At 42.0% G+C, this 18,938-nt stretch overlaps 1 protein-coding gene across 3 annotated transcripts in view; it reads left to right on the top strand.

The window, feature by feature from the left end:
• Nucleotides 1–765: 765 nt before the first annotated feature.
• ULK4 (unc-51 like kinase 4) overlaps nt 766–18,938 on the top strand; it is a 502,164-nt gene continuing 483,991 nt past the window's right edge. For 2 of the 3 annotated variants that reach the window (XR_011461930.1, XR_011461929.1), the window contains exons 1-6: nt 766–945; nt 6,623–6,816; nt 10,486–10,585; nt 12,197–12,336; nt 15,632–15,794; nt 18,726–18,827. Coding sequence is in view for 1 of the 3 variants with exons in the window: in XM_070359559.1 (XP_070215660.1) it covers nt 6,679–6,816; nt 10,486–10,585; nt 12,197–12,336; nt 15,632–15,794; nt 18,726–18,827 (643 nt within the window). In the remaining 2 variants the exon portion in view is untranslated. The remainder of the gene's footprint in view (nt 946–6,622; nt 6,817–10,485; nt 10,586–12,196; nt 12,337–15,631; nt 15,795–18,725; nt 18,828–18,938) is intronic. The other variant, XM_070359559.1, reaches the window with a different exon arrangement.

Here is an 18,938-nt window from a genome sequence, read left to right as displayed (position 1 = left end):
CAATTTAAAACTCTTGGGAAGGCAAGAAGGGTTAGAAGTCAAAGAACAGGAGACATGATTAAACCTGAGATGAGAGACAGACACAGTTCCTACCCGTAAAGGTTTGCAGAGCGTGGTCCGTTATCCGCAACATTCACATCACCTTAATAGATATGAGAACTTTGGGGGCTCATCAGATTTACAGAATCAGAAGTTCTGTGGGTGGGTGGGCCCTGTTTTAACCAGAGCTTCAGATAATTCTGATGCCAAAGGTGATTATCTGTGAGCTAACTCCGTGTGGAAGAGAGGAGCTTGTGCTAACTTTTCTAGTAGTTGGAATTTGAGAGTTTGGAGCTTCGAAAGTCATAATCAACCAACTCGAGATCAGGTTTCTGGTCTTTTCTCATGTACAAGAAGGGAGATAATCCGTAACCTTCTCTTTTCTAAAGGAGTAGGAACCTGAGGAGCGATTGTTACAGACTAAGTTGCCCCTTTCACCTAAAAGGATGGAAGAAAACTGAAGACAGTGGAGAAAGGAAGAAATGATGAGGGCACAAGACTGCACTGCCACCAATTATGCAACTGCTACCCAGGAAGGGCCCCAACGACCAGCCCAAAGCCCCGATTCCCCCACCCACTGTCCGGATGGATCAACGCTGTAATACGGGCACCCAGCAGCTCCATTTCCCGGCCCCAGCCAATGGGAACCGAAAGTGCTCAGCCAATCAGCGCTGGGCGCTCAAAGCGGCGTTCTGCGTGCTGCCTTGGAGACGGGCTGGCCGAATCCAAACCCGGAGGGGTGCTTCACCTACACGGTTTCACGGATTCCTTTTGCGTCCCGCCTTGCTCCATTGCTTCGCCCCTGGCCTTTGGCCAGTGGACTCGTCTTCAGGCGTCGGGGCCGAGACGCTAGCACTCACGCTAGGTATCCCATGGACCTAAGGATTCTCACTAGCGAGTGAGCAGGTGAGCGGCAGTGGCGGTTTTAGGGGCCACGAATTTGTGTCCCTGTCTCTCTCAGCGTTCGCCGGTCTGGAGGGGTTCCGCCCACCACTCTCTCTCCCTCCGTGGACCCTTTGCCCCCAGCGCCCCCTCTCTGTTCTGGCTCCGCTTTTTTTGTGCTTGTGTTGAACTCTACAAAACTTTCGATTTAGGGTACGCGGAACACGTCTTCTAGGACCTGGGCTCTGGAGATGAGCTTTATAGACACCTCATATTCGGAGTTTTATCTCTTAAAACTCTGGTTTAGCTTTTCCCGGGTTCTAAGCTGGCCTCGCTGACTGATGTCGTTGGACGTGGGGAGGCAGTGAAAGCCTCCAGTTTGAGGGGGCGGGGGCGGGAAGAGAGGGTGTTAACGTAGCGACCTAGAGCCTACGCTTTCGAGGTCAGTCGAAGCTCAAAGCCTACAATTGATTTGGTCCGAAAAGTGCTGCGAGGAGGAGCACCAGTTTAGGGCTCAGTGTAGTGCCCGACTTCTCTTCTGCTCTCGGGAAAGGTTGACTTGGGTTTCTAAGGTAGCGTGCAACCGCAGGGCTAGTTAAAACGCAAATTGCTGGATCCCGCTTCCAGAGTTTTTGATTCAGTAAGGTCTGGGCCCCATGGTGGGGAATTTGCACTTCTCAGTTCCTGGGTGTTGCTAATGCTGCTAGAGAGCGAGTTTAAAGATTTGAAGGTGTGGATGATTAAGAGGAGGTTCTTGTCTTCACCTGCGTGCCCCTGCTGCCTGCCCTTGTTTCAGAGTTTGAGTATAGGCCCAGCCCGCTGAAATCATAAATGCTTCAACTGCTCATAGGTGTGAGTTGCTCTGATAATACCTGGGTGAACTTCCAGATTAAAAGAGACTTAAAAGACGCACAATGCTTTTTAGAAAATGTGCAAGACTAAACTGAGGTGTCTGGGAATGCGCACTTGAATGAGGAAACTATAAAGAAACGCATGGAAGTCAGGAGAGTGATTACTTTTGGGGGAGTATTGAGGAGTTGTGATTGTTGGAGGCTCGGGGAAGGACTTCTTGGCAAAGTGCTGTGGCTGGTCTGGGTGGTGATTACAAGGATGGCCTTCTTGTAATAATTCTTTATATGTTTATTTTGTGGGTTTTTCTGTATTTGTGTTTTGTTTTACAATTTAAGAAATTACAACATTTTAAAAATGTGCATTAGGAAGTCTGAGGTGAGGAACATCCTTGGACTGAGTAAAAAAAAAAATCTTACAGACAATGGTTTTCAAATCTGAAAGATAACTTATAAAATAGTCTGATTGAAAGGAAGTTGAGCCCATAGAGAGAGGAAATACTGCAGGTAATAAACCACCCTTGTCTAAGCCTACTCTGTAATTGATATGTTTTGTTAATTTCAGGTGGTGCCCTGCTCAGATGCCTCTATTCAGTGAAAGATTGAGGAAATGAACTTGGCCCGACTCAAATTCAAAATTTTAACATTTTTTTTTCTTGTGGCCTAAAAACTTGTTCTGAAGGAATCACTCATCTTATATAAGAACTTATTTTAACATCTTGTGCTGGTGTATCATAATATAACCAGTTTGTGAACATTTAAGATCTCAGGTTATTTTTCTTTGACACATAATTTCTCCTGTTAAGGCTGCATTTTGGCGGCTCAGGAACCAAACGACTGCCAGATATTTCTCCAGGAAAAATGGCCTTATTTGGCATCAGCAGGGAATTCCAATTCGGCGTGTGTAACCATGACAAGACATGGTGCAGTTCCGCAGCTTGGCAGGGGAGGAGAAAGATTTTATAAAGGGGAAGAGTAAGTTGGGAAGGCTGTAGTAAACAAAGACTCCATTGACGGAGTCCTTGGTAGGAAAGAAGAGGATTCATTCTTCTTCCAGTTGAGCTCGGCTATCATCACAGGGTATGAGAGCGCCCCACTTCTTGTCTCCCAACTTTATTTAATCGAGATTTTTGTTTAATATGTATATACATATTTTCTATTTCTCTCTTTTGATCAGGATCTTCCTCTGAAAGCATCGCTGATCAAGAGTCAGGTTTTGTAGTTGCAGAGGCTTTTTGTCCCTCTATGTCAGAAAGTATCTTTCCTGGGTGTAGTGTCTCAGGTGGAGGGGAAAGTGCAGAGTGGAAACCTATTAAGATAACAGTTACCAAGGAGGGGTAGGAGAGAGATCTACCAGGCACTTTTAATCTAAAATCTATATGTTATCAAGATCACAGACATTGGTGATCATATGAAGTCTTATTCCATAATCTAAGGTTTGGCGTTGGCGACCGAATGGTTAGCCCATTCAGGATGGCTGTTCTCTTGGTTTCTGTACATGCCTTGGTCAACCACACCCTACTTCACTCACAGGACTATCCAATCCTCTTCATTAGTCTCTGGTACCTGATGAGCCCACCTGGCATCAGTTGCCTTGTAAATGGTAGACTCCTCCTCCCTCAAGTAGTGAAGATTGCTGCCCTGTCCTGTTCTGCCTGCTGTCTGCCACAAACAGTGGATTGTCTCTCCAGCACCTTGCTTCAGGCATTTAAGACCCTGTGTCCAATAAGTCATTTATGTCTGTTGCTGACTCCAGGCTCTCTGTCTGAGACTGAGCAGTTACAAGGCTCGTGGGCCTTCAGGGTGCAGCCCCGCAGTGACAAACTTCCGCAGGCCAGATCTGCATACCTTGGGAAAGCTGTCTCATTGGATGTTGTCTGCTTTAATTCCACAGAATCTTTACTTTCAGATCCAGTCAGAAGGTAAAGTCAGGTCCAGTAGAGTTCTGCACTTTCTTTAGATGTGTCACATGAATCCAAAAGTTGTGTTCCTTGGAGTTCGGTGGCACAAGGGTTGGTTAGAAATACTCAGTAGGTACCTTTCTAGTGATGCTGAAGATGGTTCTTCCAGAAGTGTCTTTTCCAGTAAATGAACTCTCCAGGTTGCAAGGTGTGATGCTGGAGGTCTTTGTTTCCTGAGGGTGCCCTATAAAAAGACTGCCCTGCCAAAACATGGTTATTTTTCGTAGAAGCAATTAGGCCTTTCAATGTTGGAGTAACTCTCCGTTTATTAGTTGTGGATTGTAAGAAGCAGGAGCCCAGTGCATTGGATGTCCTGTGACTGTCTCAAGAGGTTGAGAGTTTCTGAATTACAGAAGGGGTGGATCTGAGATTTAGAAGGACCAACAGCCATGCTTTTGGTCGAGATATTTGGAGGGCCTCTGTATTTTGCCAGTTGAGTCTTAAAAATGCTGGTCCTTTAGCCCCATAAGAGGCAGTAGACTGTCTGCAAGCAAAGGATTCAGTCCAGTGTGACAACACACAGATCATGACTAAATCATACTTTGTCTGTTAGATGATGCAGTATGTAATCCATTTGCCACTAGTTGATGTTTCCCCAGTGGTATTGATTCATGAAGGCCGTATTTTGTTAGTAGACTGACAAAATGCATGTACAGGGATAAGGAGTGGGGATTTTAGTCTCTCATAGGGCAAGGCTGTTCCTTAGTCCAAACCAAAGCTTTTTCTCTTACCAAACCAACAGTTGTTGAATTTCTAATCTTGTTTTTCCTTTTCTGAGGCCAACTGTTGGCACTTTGTGCCAGTTTTTCTAAATTATCATTTTGGGAAATATCTCTTTGGACCATGACAGAGGTTTGGTTGCTGTTGGTCCGTTTAAGGGCAGCATTTCTTGCAGCAATATTAATAGCAGCCAGGTGATTTTGTTCTGCTTCTGGAATGTCAAGCTTAGAATGCCTCAGAATCTTAATAATAGTTCACCTGGCAGGTGAAAGTACTGCTTTTAATCATTTCTGAACATAGGAGCACTTAAAATTTTATTTCTCCTGGAAGTAAGGAAACCACGTTACTTCCTTAGCATTCCAAGATTTTGAGCTACTCTGAAAGCACATCATGAGAAATGCTGGGCTGGAGGAAGCACAAGCTGGAATCAAGATTGCCGGGAGAAATATCACTAACCTCAGATATGCAGGTGTCACCACCCTTATGACAGAAAGTGAAGAAGAACTAAAGAGCCTCTTGAAAGTGAAAGAGGAGAGTGAAAAAGTTGACTTAAAGCTCAGCATTCAGAAAACTAAGACCATGGCATCCGCTCCTATTGCTTCATGGCAGATAGATGGGGAAACAGTGGAAACAGTGTCAGACTTTATTTTTTTGGGCTCCAAAATCACTGTAGGTGGTGATTGCGGCCATGAAATTAAAAGACGCTTACTCCTTGGAAGGAAAGTTATGACCAACCTAGACAGCATATTCAAAAGCCGAGACATTACTTTGCCAACAAAGGTCCGTCTAGTCAAGGCTATGGTTTTTCCAGTGGTCATGTATGGATGTGAGAGTTGGACTGTAAAGAAAGGTGAGCACCGAAGAATTGATGCTTTTGAACTATGGTGTTGGAAAAGGGTCTTGGGAGTCCCTTGGACTGCAAGGAAATCCAACCAGTCCATCCTAAAGGAGATCAGTTCTGGGTGTTCATTGGAAGGACTGATGTTGAAGCTGAAACTCCAATACTTTGACCACCTGATGCAAAGACCTGAGTCATTGGAAAAGACCCTGATGCTGGGAAAGATTGAGGGCAGGAAGAGAAGGGACGACAGAGGATGAGATGTTGGATCGCATCATCGACTTGATGGACATGGGTTTGGGTGGACTCCGGGAGTTGGTGATGGACAGGGAGGCCTGGTGTGCTGTGGTTCATGGGGTCGCAAAGAGTCGGACACGACTGAGCAACTGAACTGAACTGAAAGCATATCTACTATCAGTATAAGTATTGACACTTCTGTTCTTGGCTAAAGTATAAGCCCCTGTTGTTTAGTTGCTAAGTTATGTCTGACTCTTTGCAACCGCATGGCCTCGTAAAAGACTACATCAGATTGTTATTCACTCATGAATATAAGGTGATTTTGTTGGCCAAGAAAATGAAGTTGTTTTAGTGGGTGGTTTAAAAAAAATAATTTGAAAGAGTTGGCAAACTTTCTTCAGTAAAGGGCCAGGTAGTAAATATTTTAGAGGGTGTGCAGATCATAGGGTCACTCTTACTACTACTCAACATTGCTGTCATAGCTGGAAAGCATCCTTAGACAGCATATAAATGACTGGACATGGCTGTGTTCCACTTATTTACAAAGGACTCAGCAGGCTGGATATGGCCCAGGAACCAGTAGTTTGCTGACCACTGACTTCAAATAATATTTGAATTGACTCTTAAAATCTCTGTGGGTTAGATAGAAATACTATCATTTCATATTTATTTGTATAGTGTTTTCACATGCATTGTCTCATTTCTCATAATTTATGGTTAGATGGAGCTTACTACCCCATTCATTACACAGTTACTGACACAAAGTGCTTTCCGGTGTAACAGAGTAAGAGCTGTGTCAAGATACATTGACTGAAATCTCATTCATTCCCTGGTTTTGTTCCATGTGTTCAAAATAGCTGTCATTTTCATTATTTTTGTTACGGTCTTGTCATTAGGGAGTTGAATATTGGTTTTTGAATTTTTTTTTCTTAGTTTTTTTTCATTTTACAAAAACAAAGATACTTGTATCAACATTTGTAGGTGGATTTTTGAATTGATAGAATTACTAGATTTATTGATTACATATTAAATAGCTTAGGCTAATCAATCATGCAGCTAGTTTGGGTTTTGAAGTGTCATATTTGTTTACTTTTTAGGAGTTAGAGATGCTATTAGGCTGTCATTTTACCGAAGGTGAGAAGTCAACCCAGAGATGGAAAACTTCATCCTGTATGAGGAGATTGGCCGAGGAAGCAAGACTGTGGTCTACAAGGGACGACGGAAGGGGACCATCAATTTTGTAGCTATTCTTTGTAGTGATAAGTGCAGGAGGCCTGAAATAACCAACTGGGTAAGTCAAGTATGTTTCTCTCCCTTTGGGAAGAGATGATCAGATGGAGTAAGTAGTATGTAAACAGAAGTCCCTGAACTCACTGTAGCAGACGGTCCATTTTCAGTCTGGAATGGGTGACCTTCTCTCTTTAGTGCCAGTAGTCCTGAATAATGGCTCCTAAACATACTCAAGTATCAATAATTAGCAACTTAGATTTCTGGTTTTTATTTTTTTTATGAGTCAGGGAAAATACAGTCTGTATCAGATCACTTAAGAATAAATTTATTTGAATGTGACAGGACTTAGCTGTGGCAGTTGGGATCTAGTTCCTTGACCAGGGATCAAACCCTGGCTCCTTGCATTGGGAGCTAGGAGTCTTAGCTACTGGAGCATCAGGGAAGTCCCTAGATCATTTACTTTTAAATTTAGTACATGATTATGAAGCTTTCCAAAGGAAGGACATTAGGTGAGAGTAACTTGGGTTTAAAATAGTTGTACCACTTTACATCCCAGACTCCTTGGACCAAACCTAGCTATTTTTTTTAATTGTGGAAAAATACACATAACAACGGAGAAGGCAATGGCGCCCCACTTCAGTACTCTTGCCTGGAAAATCCCATGGACAGAGGAGCCTGGTGGGCTGCAGTCCATGGGGTCACTAAGAGTCGGACACGACTGAGCAACTTCACTTTGACTTTTCATTTTCATGCATTGGAGAAGGAAATGGCAACCCACTCCAGTGTTCTTGCCTGGAGAATCCCAGGGACAGTGGAGCCTGGTTGGCTGCCATCTATGGGGTCGCACAGAGTGGGACACGACTGAAGTAACTTAGCAGCAGCACACATAACGAAGTTTATCATCTTAACCATTTTCAGTATGTAGTTTAATATTGTCAGTAAGTATATGCCTATTACTGTGCAGCCATCACCATCTTATATGAGGTACCTTTCAGAAACAAAGTACAATACAATGGTGATTGCCAGTGAAAGGGGAAATGGGGAGTTATTATTTAATGTGTAGAAATTTTCATTTTTGCAAGATGAAAAGAGTTCTGAATGAATAAGTACCACACTCTTGGTACTTAGCCAAAAGAGTTGAAAACTTAGGTCCACACAAAAACCTGCACACAGATGTTTACAGCAGCTTTATTTGTAATCAATAAACAAACTGGAACATATATACACTGGAATACTGTTCATTAATAAAAGGAAATGGGCAGTCAAGCCACAAGTAGACACAGAGGAACCTTAAATGGACATGGTTTGGTAAGAGAAGCCAGTCTGGAAAGGCTGCATAGTGTATGATTCCAACCATGTGACATTCTGGAAAAGGCAAAACTATGGAAACAGTAAAACGATCAGTAGTTGCCAGAGTTTGGGGGGTCGGGGAGAGTGGGAGGGATGAATAGGCGGAGCACAGAGGATTTTAGGGCAGTGAAACTCTTCTATATGATAGATGCTATAATAATACAAGTCATTACCGATTTTTCCAAACCCATGAAATACTCGGTTTTCCCCAGAGGCCCTACCATTATACGTTCCCACAGCAGTGTGCGAGGGATCTCATTTCTCCACACTGTGGCCAACACTTGTTATTTTTGTCATTATTGTTATTTATTATTATTTTAAACAGCCATCCTCACCTGTGTGAGGAGGTGCTGGCTTTTGAAAGGCATGTGAACAGTTGAGGGAAGACAGCTGTATGGGACAAGATGCTCTCTGGTTGGTTGATTCGGAACAGGAGGAATTTCTCTTCTGATTACGTTTTCACTGAGGTGAGAATCTTAAGTCTTCACTTAGGGGAAACGGGCAGGCAGTGTTCCAGAGAAAAGGAAAGAAAAGATGTGAATAGGTTTACCTGGAGGGCAGACTGGCTGGGGCCCTTTAGAGTGGGGACCATCAGAGGAAGGCAGAGCAATCAGCATGGTTTGTGTCTGCTTCAGTGCCTTAGGTGTATGCAGACTGTGGGGAGGGTTGGATTGAACCAGAATTGCAGTCCTGGAGCGAGTGAGCTGGAAAGTGAGTGAGTGGTGGTCATGGATTAGGATGTGTGGAAGAAATTTTGGAGAGAATAATGTTACCAGTTAAAAAAAAAAAATCTAGCAATGCTGTCCAATAGATATATAATGGGGATTATAAATCTAACTGTAAAGTACATAGTATCTACATTGAAAAAGGATAATAAATAGGTGAAATTCATCTTATTAATATATATTAATCTCATGAGATTAATAATACCATGTATTATTTTTTCAGCGTGTAACCATTGAGAGATTTTTCTAATTCTGATGTTGATTGTTGGGTGTCTGGTGTGTATTTTACACTTGAAGCTTATCCCGGCTGCCGCTCCAGAGCACAGTGGCCCTCTGTGGCGAGTGCTGGCCACACTGCCTCCTGCACTGGCCAGCGGCGGCCGCACGTGGGCGATGGAGGTCCGGGTGGAGGGTGAGATCGGCAGAGCGGTGTCTGGAAGAGTAGGTACTTGGCAAATATTGAGTGATGGGCAGGGTCAGGAGGAGTGTGCCGTGGCCTGAATTCTTTTGGGGTTTCTGTATCTCCTTTATTTTTTCGCTAGGACCTCCCCTTCCCGAGCCAGAATTAGCAAGGATCCCTTTAAACTTATTTACCCAGGGTTCTCCCCGTTCTCTAGTGGCCTTATATTGGGGATTTATTACAAGATGCTCCTCAAATTCTCGCTTGGTCACTCTGTTTGGTTTTCTCCTCATCTGTCTTCTAAGTCATGTAGATTAGTTTTCCTTTATTTTTGTTACAATATGAGCCCACCAAGTTGTTACTGGAGCATGCCAAATTCCATTTCTTAAACAGGGAGCTCTGTATTTCTACAAATTATGGGCTCATTAGCCTGTGTTGAGTGACAGTAGAATTTCTTTCTTTTTTTTTTTTTTATTAAGAAAATCAGAAAGCAAGGATCCAGTGCACTTTGATAGTCATCAGCAATTGAGTCTTGATGTTCTATACACATTTTTGTAGTCTTAGTTCCTATATTTAATGGGATTTTTAAATGGGGAAAGCCAAAAATCCCCAAAGCTACTTAATATTTTTTTTTTTTTTTAAAATTAATTTTATTTTATTTTTAAACCTTACATAATTGTATTAGTTTTGCCAAATATCAAAATGAATCCGCCACAGGTATACATGTGTTCCCCATCCTGAACCCTCCTCCCTCCTCCCTCAATGGACACGCTTTTGCATCTTTATTACTGAGTTTTTGAATTCACTCTTTTTTTTGGTATACAAGTATTCTTATAATCCATTGGAAATGTACATTTTAAGATCAGTATGTTCACATTAGGGCTTCCCTGAAGGCTCAGATGATAAAGAATCCACCTGCAATGCAGAAGATATGAGTTTGATCCCTGGGTCAGGAAGATCCCCTGGGGAAGGAAATGGCAACCCACTCTAGTATTCTTGTCTGGAGAATTCCATGGACAGAGAAGCCTGACAGGCTGTACAGTCCATGGGGTCGCAGAGTCAGACACGACTGAGCGAGTAAGCACATAACCATCATTCTTAATGTCTATATTTTAAATTATTTATTATTTTATTCCACTGAATAAGTTCCATTGTTTTCTTATGTATTTCCCAGGTGTGATATTTAGGTGTTTCTTAATAGATTCAAAGGTTTTAAGAATTTTTTTCTCAGTGTGAATGCTGTGTGTTTTTATAGGTCCGTCTCACCCATGAAATTAAACACAAGAACATTGTAACTTTTCATGAATGGTATGAAACCAGCAATCATCTCTGGCTAGTTGTGGAACTCTGCACAGGTAGGAGCCAAGAAGTGCTACGATTATAGTCACCGTGTATTGCTTTGAAAAAATATGTGATGTAGGTTTTGTTATTTTTCACTTTTCCTTCTATTATGAATAGAAGCATACTATTGACTACATTAACTTGAACATCTGTTGTTTGATATATTAGGGACAGGAAAAAGGCAAAGGTGTTTGGTAAGAGGAAGAGATGCAGTTTAGGGTTAACTTTATTTTGGTATAAAATAATACTAAATCATCTTCATAAAATTTAGACATAATTTTTAGTGATTGATCAAGTTTTTCCATTCAAGAAAAATAAAAGATTTGAAGTAAACTATCTATTGCCTAATTAGTTCTTATTTTTTTATTCTTATGCGAAGGATACTTGCATTAGTAAAACTTAAGCAATATAGAAAAATAAATGGATCAACAAATTCTACCACCTGGAAATAATTAGAGATAACATAGCTCTTGCTTGATAAAATTTTCCAAGACTGTATACAGAGAGAAAGGTGACTAAATACATAGGTATTGTCTGGACTTTTAGTTTCAGTGTGTTTAGGAAAAAATGTAAGAAGTACCACAGTTATACATTGAGTAATAATAAAGAATCATTAAATATTAAGATAAAATGTAATAACTTCTAGCTTTATGAGTCTCTTACCTATTGGCCCTTAGAATTTATAAAGCAATTATGAAAGAGCTTATCTGGAATTGTAAATTATTTGCATTTTGCATTTTATTTTTTGAATCAACGGGAGGAGACAGTGGTTTAATTTCTTTCATAAGATGTATACACTGTTGAGGTGATCAGGGGACTCCACCTGTGTTACTTTTTGTTTCAGCAGTTATTTCTGACCCCTGGCTGTTGTAACAACCTAACTCATTTATACCTGTGTTTGGAATGGTTCCTCACTCACCAAACAAAATGAACAGAACTCAGAATGCCTCCTACCTTCATCACAGGAATTCTGATTGAACTTTCAGCTGCCAGCTAAGACTTCCTTTTCTGTGAACTTGACTTCTGATTATAATCTTGATCCTAAAAAAAAAAAAAAAGTTTGTTTCTGCCACTTAGGTGGTAGAGTAGACAGGGACCTTGGAAGGATATAGACGTGGAATTCACAGTATGTCTGCCACTGACCTATTATTACATCAGAGTTTGTAATTTCCTAACACTTAAGGAAGAGCACCTTTTTGTGTCAGGCAGTACTTGCGGAATGTGACCTAGCTTTGCATGGGGGTAAACATGACTGTCCTTTGCACAGTGTGATTAAAGTGTACCGTTTATAGTAGCACTTAACACTAATTTCTGTAGCTGTTTCTTTCCCAAGGGGTCTGGAGTGAGAGATCACAGTGCCAGAGTGATTCTTCCTTCACTCCACTGGCATATTTATTGACTGTCCTTCCAGGCCGAGCAGCCACTCGCCCTTAGCTGGCTCTGGACTGTGGAGCTTCCTATTAGGGTTCCTGGACCAGTGTTCATTCACGAGTATGTTTCCCCGTCAGATTGTCCAGATGGACTGATTTGATCATGTTTTAATGCTCAGGTCCCAGCATGGAACCTTTCTAGAGGCACTGTGTAATGCTGGTGGGTTAAAGTGGGTGATTTTAATCAACTTGCAGGTGGTTCTTTAGAAATGGTTATTGCTCAAGATGAAAACCTCCCAGAAGATGTAGTGAGAGAATTTGGGATTGACCTGCTGACTGGATTACACCATCTTCATCAACTTGGCATTCTCTTTTGTGACATTTCTCCCAGGAAGGTAATTCATAAACGTTTTGATTCCCTGACTGTTCGTGTCTCAATTTATAATGCTTCCTCAAAGATATTTTTATTTTTAGATACAACTTTGATCTATTTAGAGCATCTTGAAATTTTTTAGTCAACATTTTTTTTTTAACAAAAGGAAGTACATAGTATTATATTTTAGGTTCCTATTTAGCTGCCTATTGAAGTACCTTTTAGAAAGTGAAATCTCCCCTCCTTTCAGGATTCTCGGAGTGAGTATCATTGCTCTTGAGGTATGTTGTGGTTGATGAGCCCAAGAAACCTATAGAATAAGACTCTTCGTTCTTAAATTATAGTTCACACTTATGAGCCATTATTTTAGTTTGATAATGACATTCTTGACAATGTGTGTTTGATTCCTGCTATTTTATATCAAACGTTTTTCTTTTCTGGTAGAAATAATTACCCATTGCTAGATGTGTTTCCGGAGAAGGCAATGGCACCCCACTCCAGTACTCTTGCCTGGAAAATCCCATGGATGGAGGAGCCTGGTAGGCAGCAGTCCACGGGGTCGCACAGAGTCGAACACGACTGAGCGACTGCACTTTCACTTTTCACTTTCATGCGTTGGAGAAGGACATGGCAACCCACTCCAGTGTTCTTGCCTGGAGAATCCCAGGGATGGGGGAGCCTGGTGGACTGCTGTCTATGGGGTCGCACAGAGTCGGACACGACTGAAGTGACTTAGCAGCAGCAGCAGATGTGTTTCAGTGTTGTAGAGTCACAGACCTCCTTAGTGTCTGAGTCACATCAACACTGACACTGAGATGCTGTGTGTCCTGGACCCGTTACCCTTTCTGTCTCTTTGTACCTTAGGTTTCTTGCCTGTGATGTGGCGGGGGGGGGGGTAGATATTTCAAGGAGATAGTGAGAATTACATATTATGTTTAGGTGAAATTCGCAGTCAGTGGCACCTGTTACCTTTACAAGTTCATACTCTGAGGGATTGTATGTGTTACTGGTCTTAGTTGCTACTACTTTTCCTTTGTTAATGGAATGAAAAGTTGAGTATGTTCTTGTTAAATGTTACTTTAGGCCATCTGTAGAAGAATGTAATGAAATCTACAAAAGAAAAACTCCATAAAAACTCTGTGTTAACAGACATTCTTATTTGAAATATTCATATACTTGTATGAAGACTATAACCACTTAATTGTGTTACAGCCCTGAAAGTAGCTGTGGACAATGTGTAAATGGATGGGTGTAACTTTGTTTCAAAAAAACCTCTATTTGTGGACATGGAAATGTCAGTTTCATGTAATTTTTACCTGTCAAGAAGTATTATTTTCATTTTTTTCAACCACTTAGAACCAGGCAATGGCACCCCACTCCAGTACTCTTGCCTGGAAAATCCCATGGACAGAGGAACCTGGTGGGCTGCAGTCCATGGGGTCACTAAGAGTCTGACACAATTGAGCGACTTCACTTTGACTTTTCACTTTCATGCATTGGAGAAGGAAATGGCAACCCACTCCAGTGTTCTTGCCTGGAGAATCCCAGGGACAGGGGAGCCTGGTGGGCTGCCGTCTATGGGGTCGCACAGAGTTGGACATGACTGAAGTGACTTAGTAGTAGTTAGTAGAACCATAAAAACCATGTTTAGCTCATGCTTGTACAAACATAGGCAGTAGCAGTATATGGCCCAGAGGCTATAATGTGCCAGCTCCTACACATGAGCTCTTTAATGAGGTCTCATATCAGCTGTTCATAATCTTGGAGCTTCAGGCTGATTTATAAGGTAACTTTTACTCTAGAACTAGGTTTGGAGCAGTTCCAGCAGGATGCTTATTTTTGTGAATGGAGTTCTGTTGGAACAGCCACGCCCTTTGATTTATGTATTGTCAGGGGTTGCAGACTTGAGAAGTCAGGGCAGAAACCGTATGGCTTGCAAAGTCCAAAATATTTACTAACTTAAAAAAAATTATCTGCCACCTACCGGTGGTTCTACAAGTGTGTTCCCTGGACCAGCAGCATCAACATTACCTGGAACTTGTTAGAAATGCAGGTTGTTGGGCCTCACCCCAGACCGGTTGAATCAGAAACTCAGGGTAGGGACTAGTTATTGTCAGTTATTGTCTTCACCTGAACAAGGCCTTCAGGTGCTCAAAAAAACCACAAAGTTTAAAAGTCACGGGGAGGGAGGAGGGTTCAGGATGGGGAACACATGTATACCTGCGGCGGATTCATTTTGATATTTGGCAAAACTAATACAATTATGTAAAGTTTTAAAATAAAAAAAAATTAAAAAAAAAGAAAAAAAAAGTCACTGTGGTAGACTTAACTGACATCCTTAATATTTGTGACTAGAAGTAAAGAGTAAACTTTAAATTGCTTTTGAGATCAAAAAGCCCCTTGCAAGGAAGGGAAAAGGTAAAGGTAAGAGAACACTGGTTCCTGGTATAGTTTCAATAATCAACAGATAACTTCTCATCACAAATTATATTAGCAGACTTGAGCACTTTCCATATGCCAGTCACGGTCAGAAGCCCTTTGCATCATGTGTAACCTCAATCCTTAAAACTATCTGAAGTATCACTTTCCCCATTTTATAGGTGAAGAGACTGAGATTTACAAAGGGTAAGTAATTTCTGCAGGTTAGACTGCCAGTAAGTGGTGAACCTAGGGGTCAAATCTAGGTCTGTAACTTCAGAACCCTTAGTCTGAACCCTAAATCACACTTCATCATTTAAATAAACAACGCCTAGGACTGGTGGGTTTCCAAATCCTCTTTCAGCTGTTACTGAGGGTTCGTGAGTAGATTGTTTCATGTACATTCTTCATCTTTCCCAAAAGACTGCTGTTTCCCTCTGTGGTTTTATGACACATTTTTCATCTGCATCTGAGAAGGGAGAATTTAATATTTGATTCTGGTAGTGTTGGATTTAAATTTCCGAAGCTGCTTTTTGGGGCTTCCCTGGTGGCTCAGTGGTAAAGAATCCTGCAGTGCAGAAGACCCAGGTTCAATCCGTGAGTTGGGAAGATCCCTTGGAGGAGGGCATGGCAACCCACTCCAGTATTCTTGCCTGGAGAATCCCATGAACAGAGGAGCCTGGTGGGCTCCAGTCCATAGGATTGCAAAGAGTTGGACATGACTGAAGCGATTGAGCATAGCATCTTCTTTTAAAAAAAATTGTGTTTAATTTTCTGAGTTGTGATGAAGCAACAAAGCCAATAGTCAGGGTTCTGTAGTGAGATTATAAGAGGTACGGATGGAAATGCAAATTACTTTGAATTTGTGTTTGAACACATTTGTTTCTTCACCTTTATAGATACTCTTGGAAGGGCCTGGAACACTGAAGTTTAGTAATTTTTCCTTGGCCAAAGTGGAAGGTGAAAATTTGGAAGAGTTCTTCACCTTGGTGGCAGCAGAAGAAGGAGGAGGTGACAGCGGGGAGAATGTAGTGAAGAAAAGCATGAAAAGTAGAGTGAAAGGTATGAGGCGAGCTTCAAGGTCCGAAGTCCAGTGGTGGGCCGCCCAAGTCCTGTGTTTTGGAGAAAGTGTCCACCTTTCATGTTGCCAGCCAAATGATGTATTGAAAATAAATAATAAGGACCAGGAGAAGCCTGGATTTATGGATGGCTTTGTCTAGGACCTAAGAGTTTCCATGTGGATCTAATGCCGTTTAAAGCACAGGGAACCTCTGACAAAGCCTTCTCATTCACTTCATCACTGACCGCTCGTTAGAACGTAAGGAAGGGGATTTTGTCTCCCTTCCTGCTGTATCCTCAGCACTTAACACTGGTGTCTGGCACACACCAGCAGCTCGGTACATATTCAGCATTGTTAAGGAGCTAATATTCTGCAAGTATGGAAGATTTTTAGGGGTGCATCCTTGGGAGGTGGTTTTGACAGATGGGGCCTAGGCTGTTACCTCGCTGTGCTTGAGGGGAGAGTGTGAAGTCAAATTTCTTTTTTTTTCCTACTTTTTTTTTCTTTTGACCATGCCATGTGACATGTGGGATCCTAGTTCCTTGACCAGGAAGTCATATTTCTTATATGAGAACTTTGGATAGAAGTGATAAAGATCTTTTTTCCTAAGTTCCTGGTGCAGTACTTGAGACTTTGGCCCAGTGAGACTCACCAGGAAGCAAAAGGCACTGGAGAGAGGGCGGCGTCCCTGGGCCTGGTGGTCACATGGCCTTGATGACAAGAAGGAGGTAACGTGATAGGGAGCAGCAGGTTAACCAGAGGCCCATAAATACGAGGAAAGAAATGTAACTTTCAGGGTTAGTGTTGAAGTAAAATTTCACGCCCAGGAAGAAGGCTCTTTAAATCCCCAAGTATTGCATGGGTGAAAATGAGTATTGTAGACTGTGCTTTTATTATAGAAAATGAGGGCGGTATGTTTCAGGAATGTACCTTTTGAAATAGTCCCTTCAAAAGGGGAAGAGGGCTGTGTTATAGAGAAATGTCAGTTTTTAGCAGTGATGCTTGGTCACTTCTGAGCTGAATCCAAGAACAGTCCCCATGAGGGGGGCATGTTAACCTCTTTTCTAGTGACTGGTGATTACTCACTTCATGGGAAGGACATTCTCATTGGAAGATAGGAAACCCTGAGTTTTGGCAGATGTTCTGTAACTGCCCAACTCTGTGGCTTAGAGCATGTGAGGGTACTTTCCAGGCCTCAGCTGTTCATGTCAGTAAGCAGGGGTGCTTTCTAACTCTGGAATTTGGTATTTCTGGGTAATACTGAATTCTATCCAGTGTACGTGGTAAACACTAGTACTGTTAACCAATGGCTGCCTGTTCCTCTTCTGGATACATGGTAGGTTTGCATCATCCCTGCCACAGCTCACCAGGTATGCACAGAAGTCTTTTCGAGTTGGGAGTTTTAAGAGCCCGTATTAAGTTAACCACATTCTTTGCCCCCACCTTGCTGACTTAGGAAGCATGTACTGAAATGTAGCCTGGGTCTTGGATGGACTGACTGTGAGGATCGAAGCCTGTTGGCTGACCTGTAGGCGATGTGTAGTTTCATAATGAAGAAACTTGTGCAGTTAAGCCAGTGAGAATTTGGAGTGCTGACTTCTATATAACTTAATCTGTCCTAATCAAGATATTGTTGATAACAATCAAAGGTTCTTTTCTTACAACTATTTGAATTGTTAATTTAAAAGAATGCACTTCAGTGTGCCACACCTCTTACTCAGGTGATTATTCAAAAGGTTTATATTTCAATACATTCTCACATATGCAGATAATACCACTTTAATGGTAGAAAGTGAAGAGAAACTAAAGAGCCTCTTAATGAGGTGAAAGAGGAGAGTGAAAAAGCTGGCATAAAACTCAGCATTCAAAAAACCAAGATCATGGCATCCAGTCCCATCAATTCATGGCAAATAGAAGAGGAAAGAATGGAAGCAGGGACAGATTTTATTTTCTTGGGCTCCAAAATCATGGCGGATGATGACTGCAGCCATGGAATTAAAGGATGCTTGCTTCTTGGAAGGAAGGCTATGATAAACCTAGACAACATATTAAAAAGCAGAGACATCACTTTGCCTATAAAGGTCTGTCTAGTCAAAGCTGTGGTTTTTCCAGTAGTTGTGTATGGATGTGAGAGTTGGACCATAAAGAAGGCTGAGCACCAAAGAATTGATGCTTTTGAACTGTAGTGCTGGAGAAGACTCTTGAGAGTCCCTTGGACAGCAAGGAGATCCAACCAGTCAATCCTAAAGGAAATCAGTTCTGAATATTCATTGGAAGGACTATTGCTGAAGCTGAAACTCTAATACTTTGGACCCTGATGTAAAGAGCCGATTTGTTGGAAAAAACCCTAATGCTGGGAAAGATTGAAGGTGAAAGAAGAGGGCAGCAGAGGATGAGATGGTTGGGTAGTATCACTGACTCAGTGGACTTGAATTTGAGCAAACCCTGGGAGATGATGGAGGACAGTGGAGCCTGTTGGGCTGCAGTCTGAGGGGTTGCAGAATCTGACATGACTTCGGGACTGAAAGCAAGTGCTTTCTTAGCAAGTGCTGTACTTAGTCCCTCAGTTATGTCTGCCTCTTTGCAATCCTGTGGACTGCAGCCCACTAGGCTCCTCTGTCTATGGAGATTTTCCAGGCAAGAATACTGGGGTGGGTTGCCAAGATCTCCTCCAAGGGGTCTTCCCAACCCAGGGATGGAACCCAGGTCTCCTGTGTTGCAGGTGAATTCTTTACTGACGGAGCCAAGGGAAGCCCTCTTGGCAAGTGGGACCTTAAAATTAGAAAACATATAAAAATGTGAAATATGCATGAAGATCTATTCATGTGCATGTTCTCCGATCTTTTTTCACTTCACCTAGTCTTTCCGAGGTGTATTTGTGTTGGCAGCAGTATGAATGTCTAACAAAACTGTCCTTTCACCTTTATTTTTAGGATCTCTTATCTATACAGCTCCAGAAATTGTGAGGGGTACCGACTTCTCCATCACCAGTGACCTCTGGTCCTTGGGCTGCCTGCTCTATGAAATGTTTTCAGGTGATTACATTCTGGTTCAGTTTAAAATCAGAGCTGGACACACATACATAATGGTTACATATGTAGTTTGCAACGAGTTTACCTGTAAGAGGTGAAAAAGCGGATTTTTCT

The sequence above is a fragment of the Bos mutus genome, chromosome 22 (genome assembly GCF_027580195.1).
Source record: "Bos mutus isolate GX-2022 chromosome 22, NWIPB_WYAK_1.1, whole genome shotgun sequence".
NCBI lineage: Eukaryota > Metazoa > Chordata > Mammalia > Artiodactyla > Bovidae > Bos > Bos mutus.
This window is presented reverse-complemented; position numbering and strand designations above follow the sequence as displayed.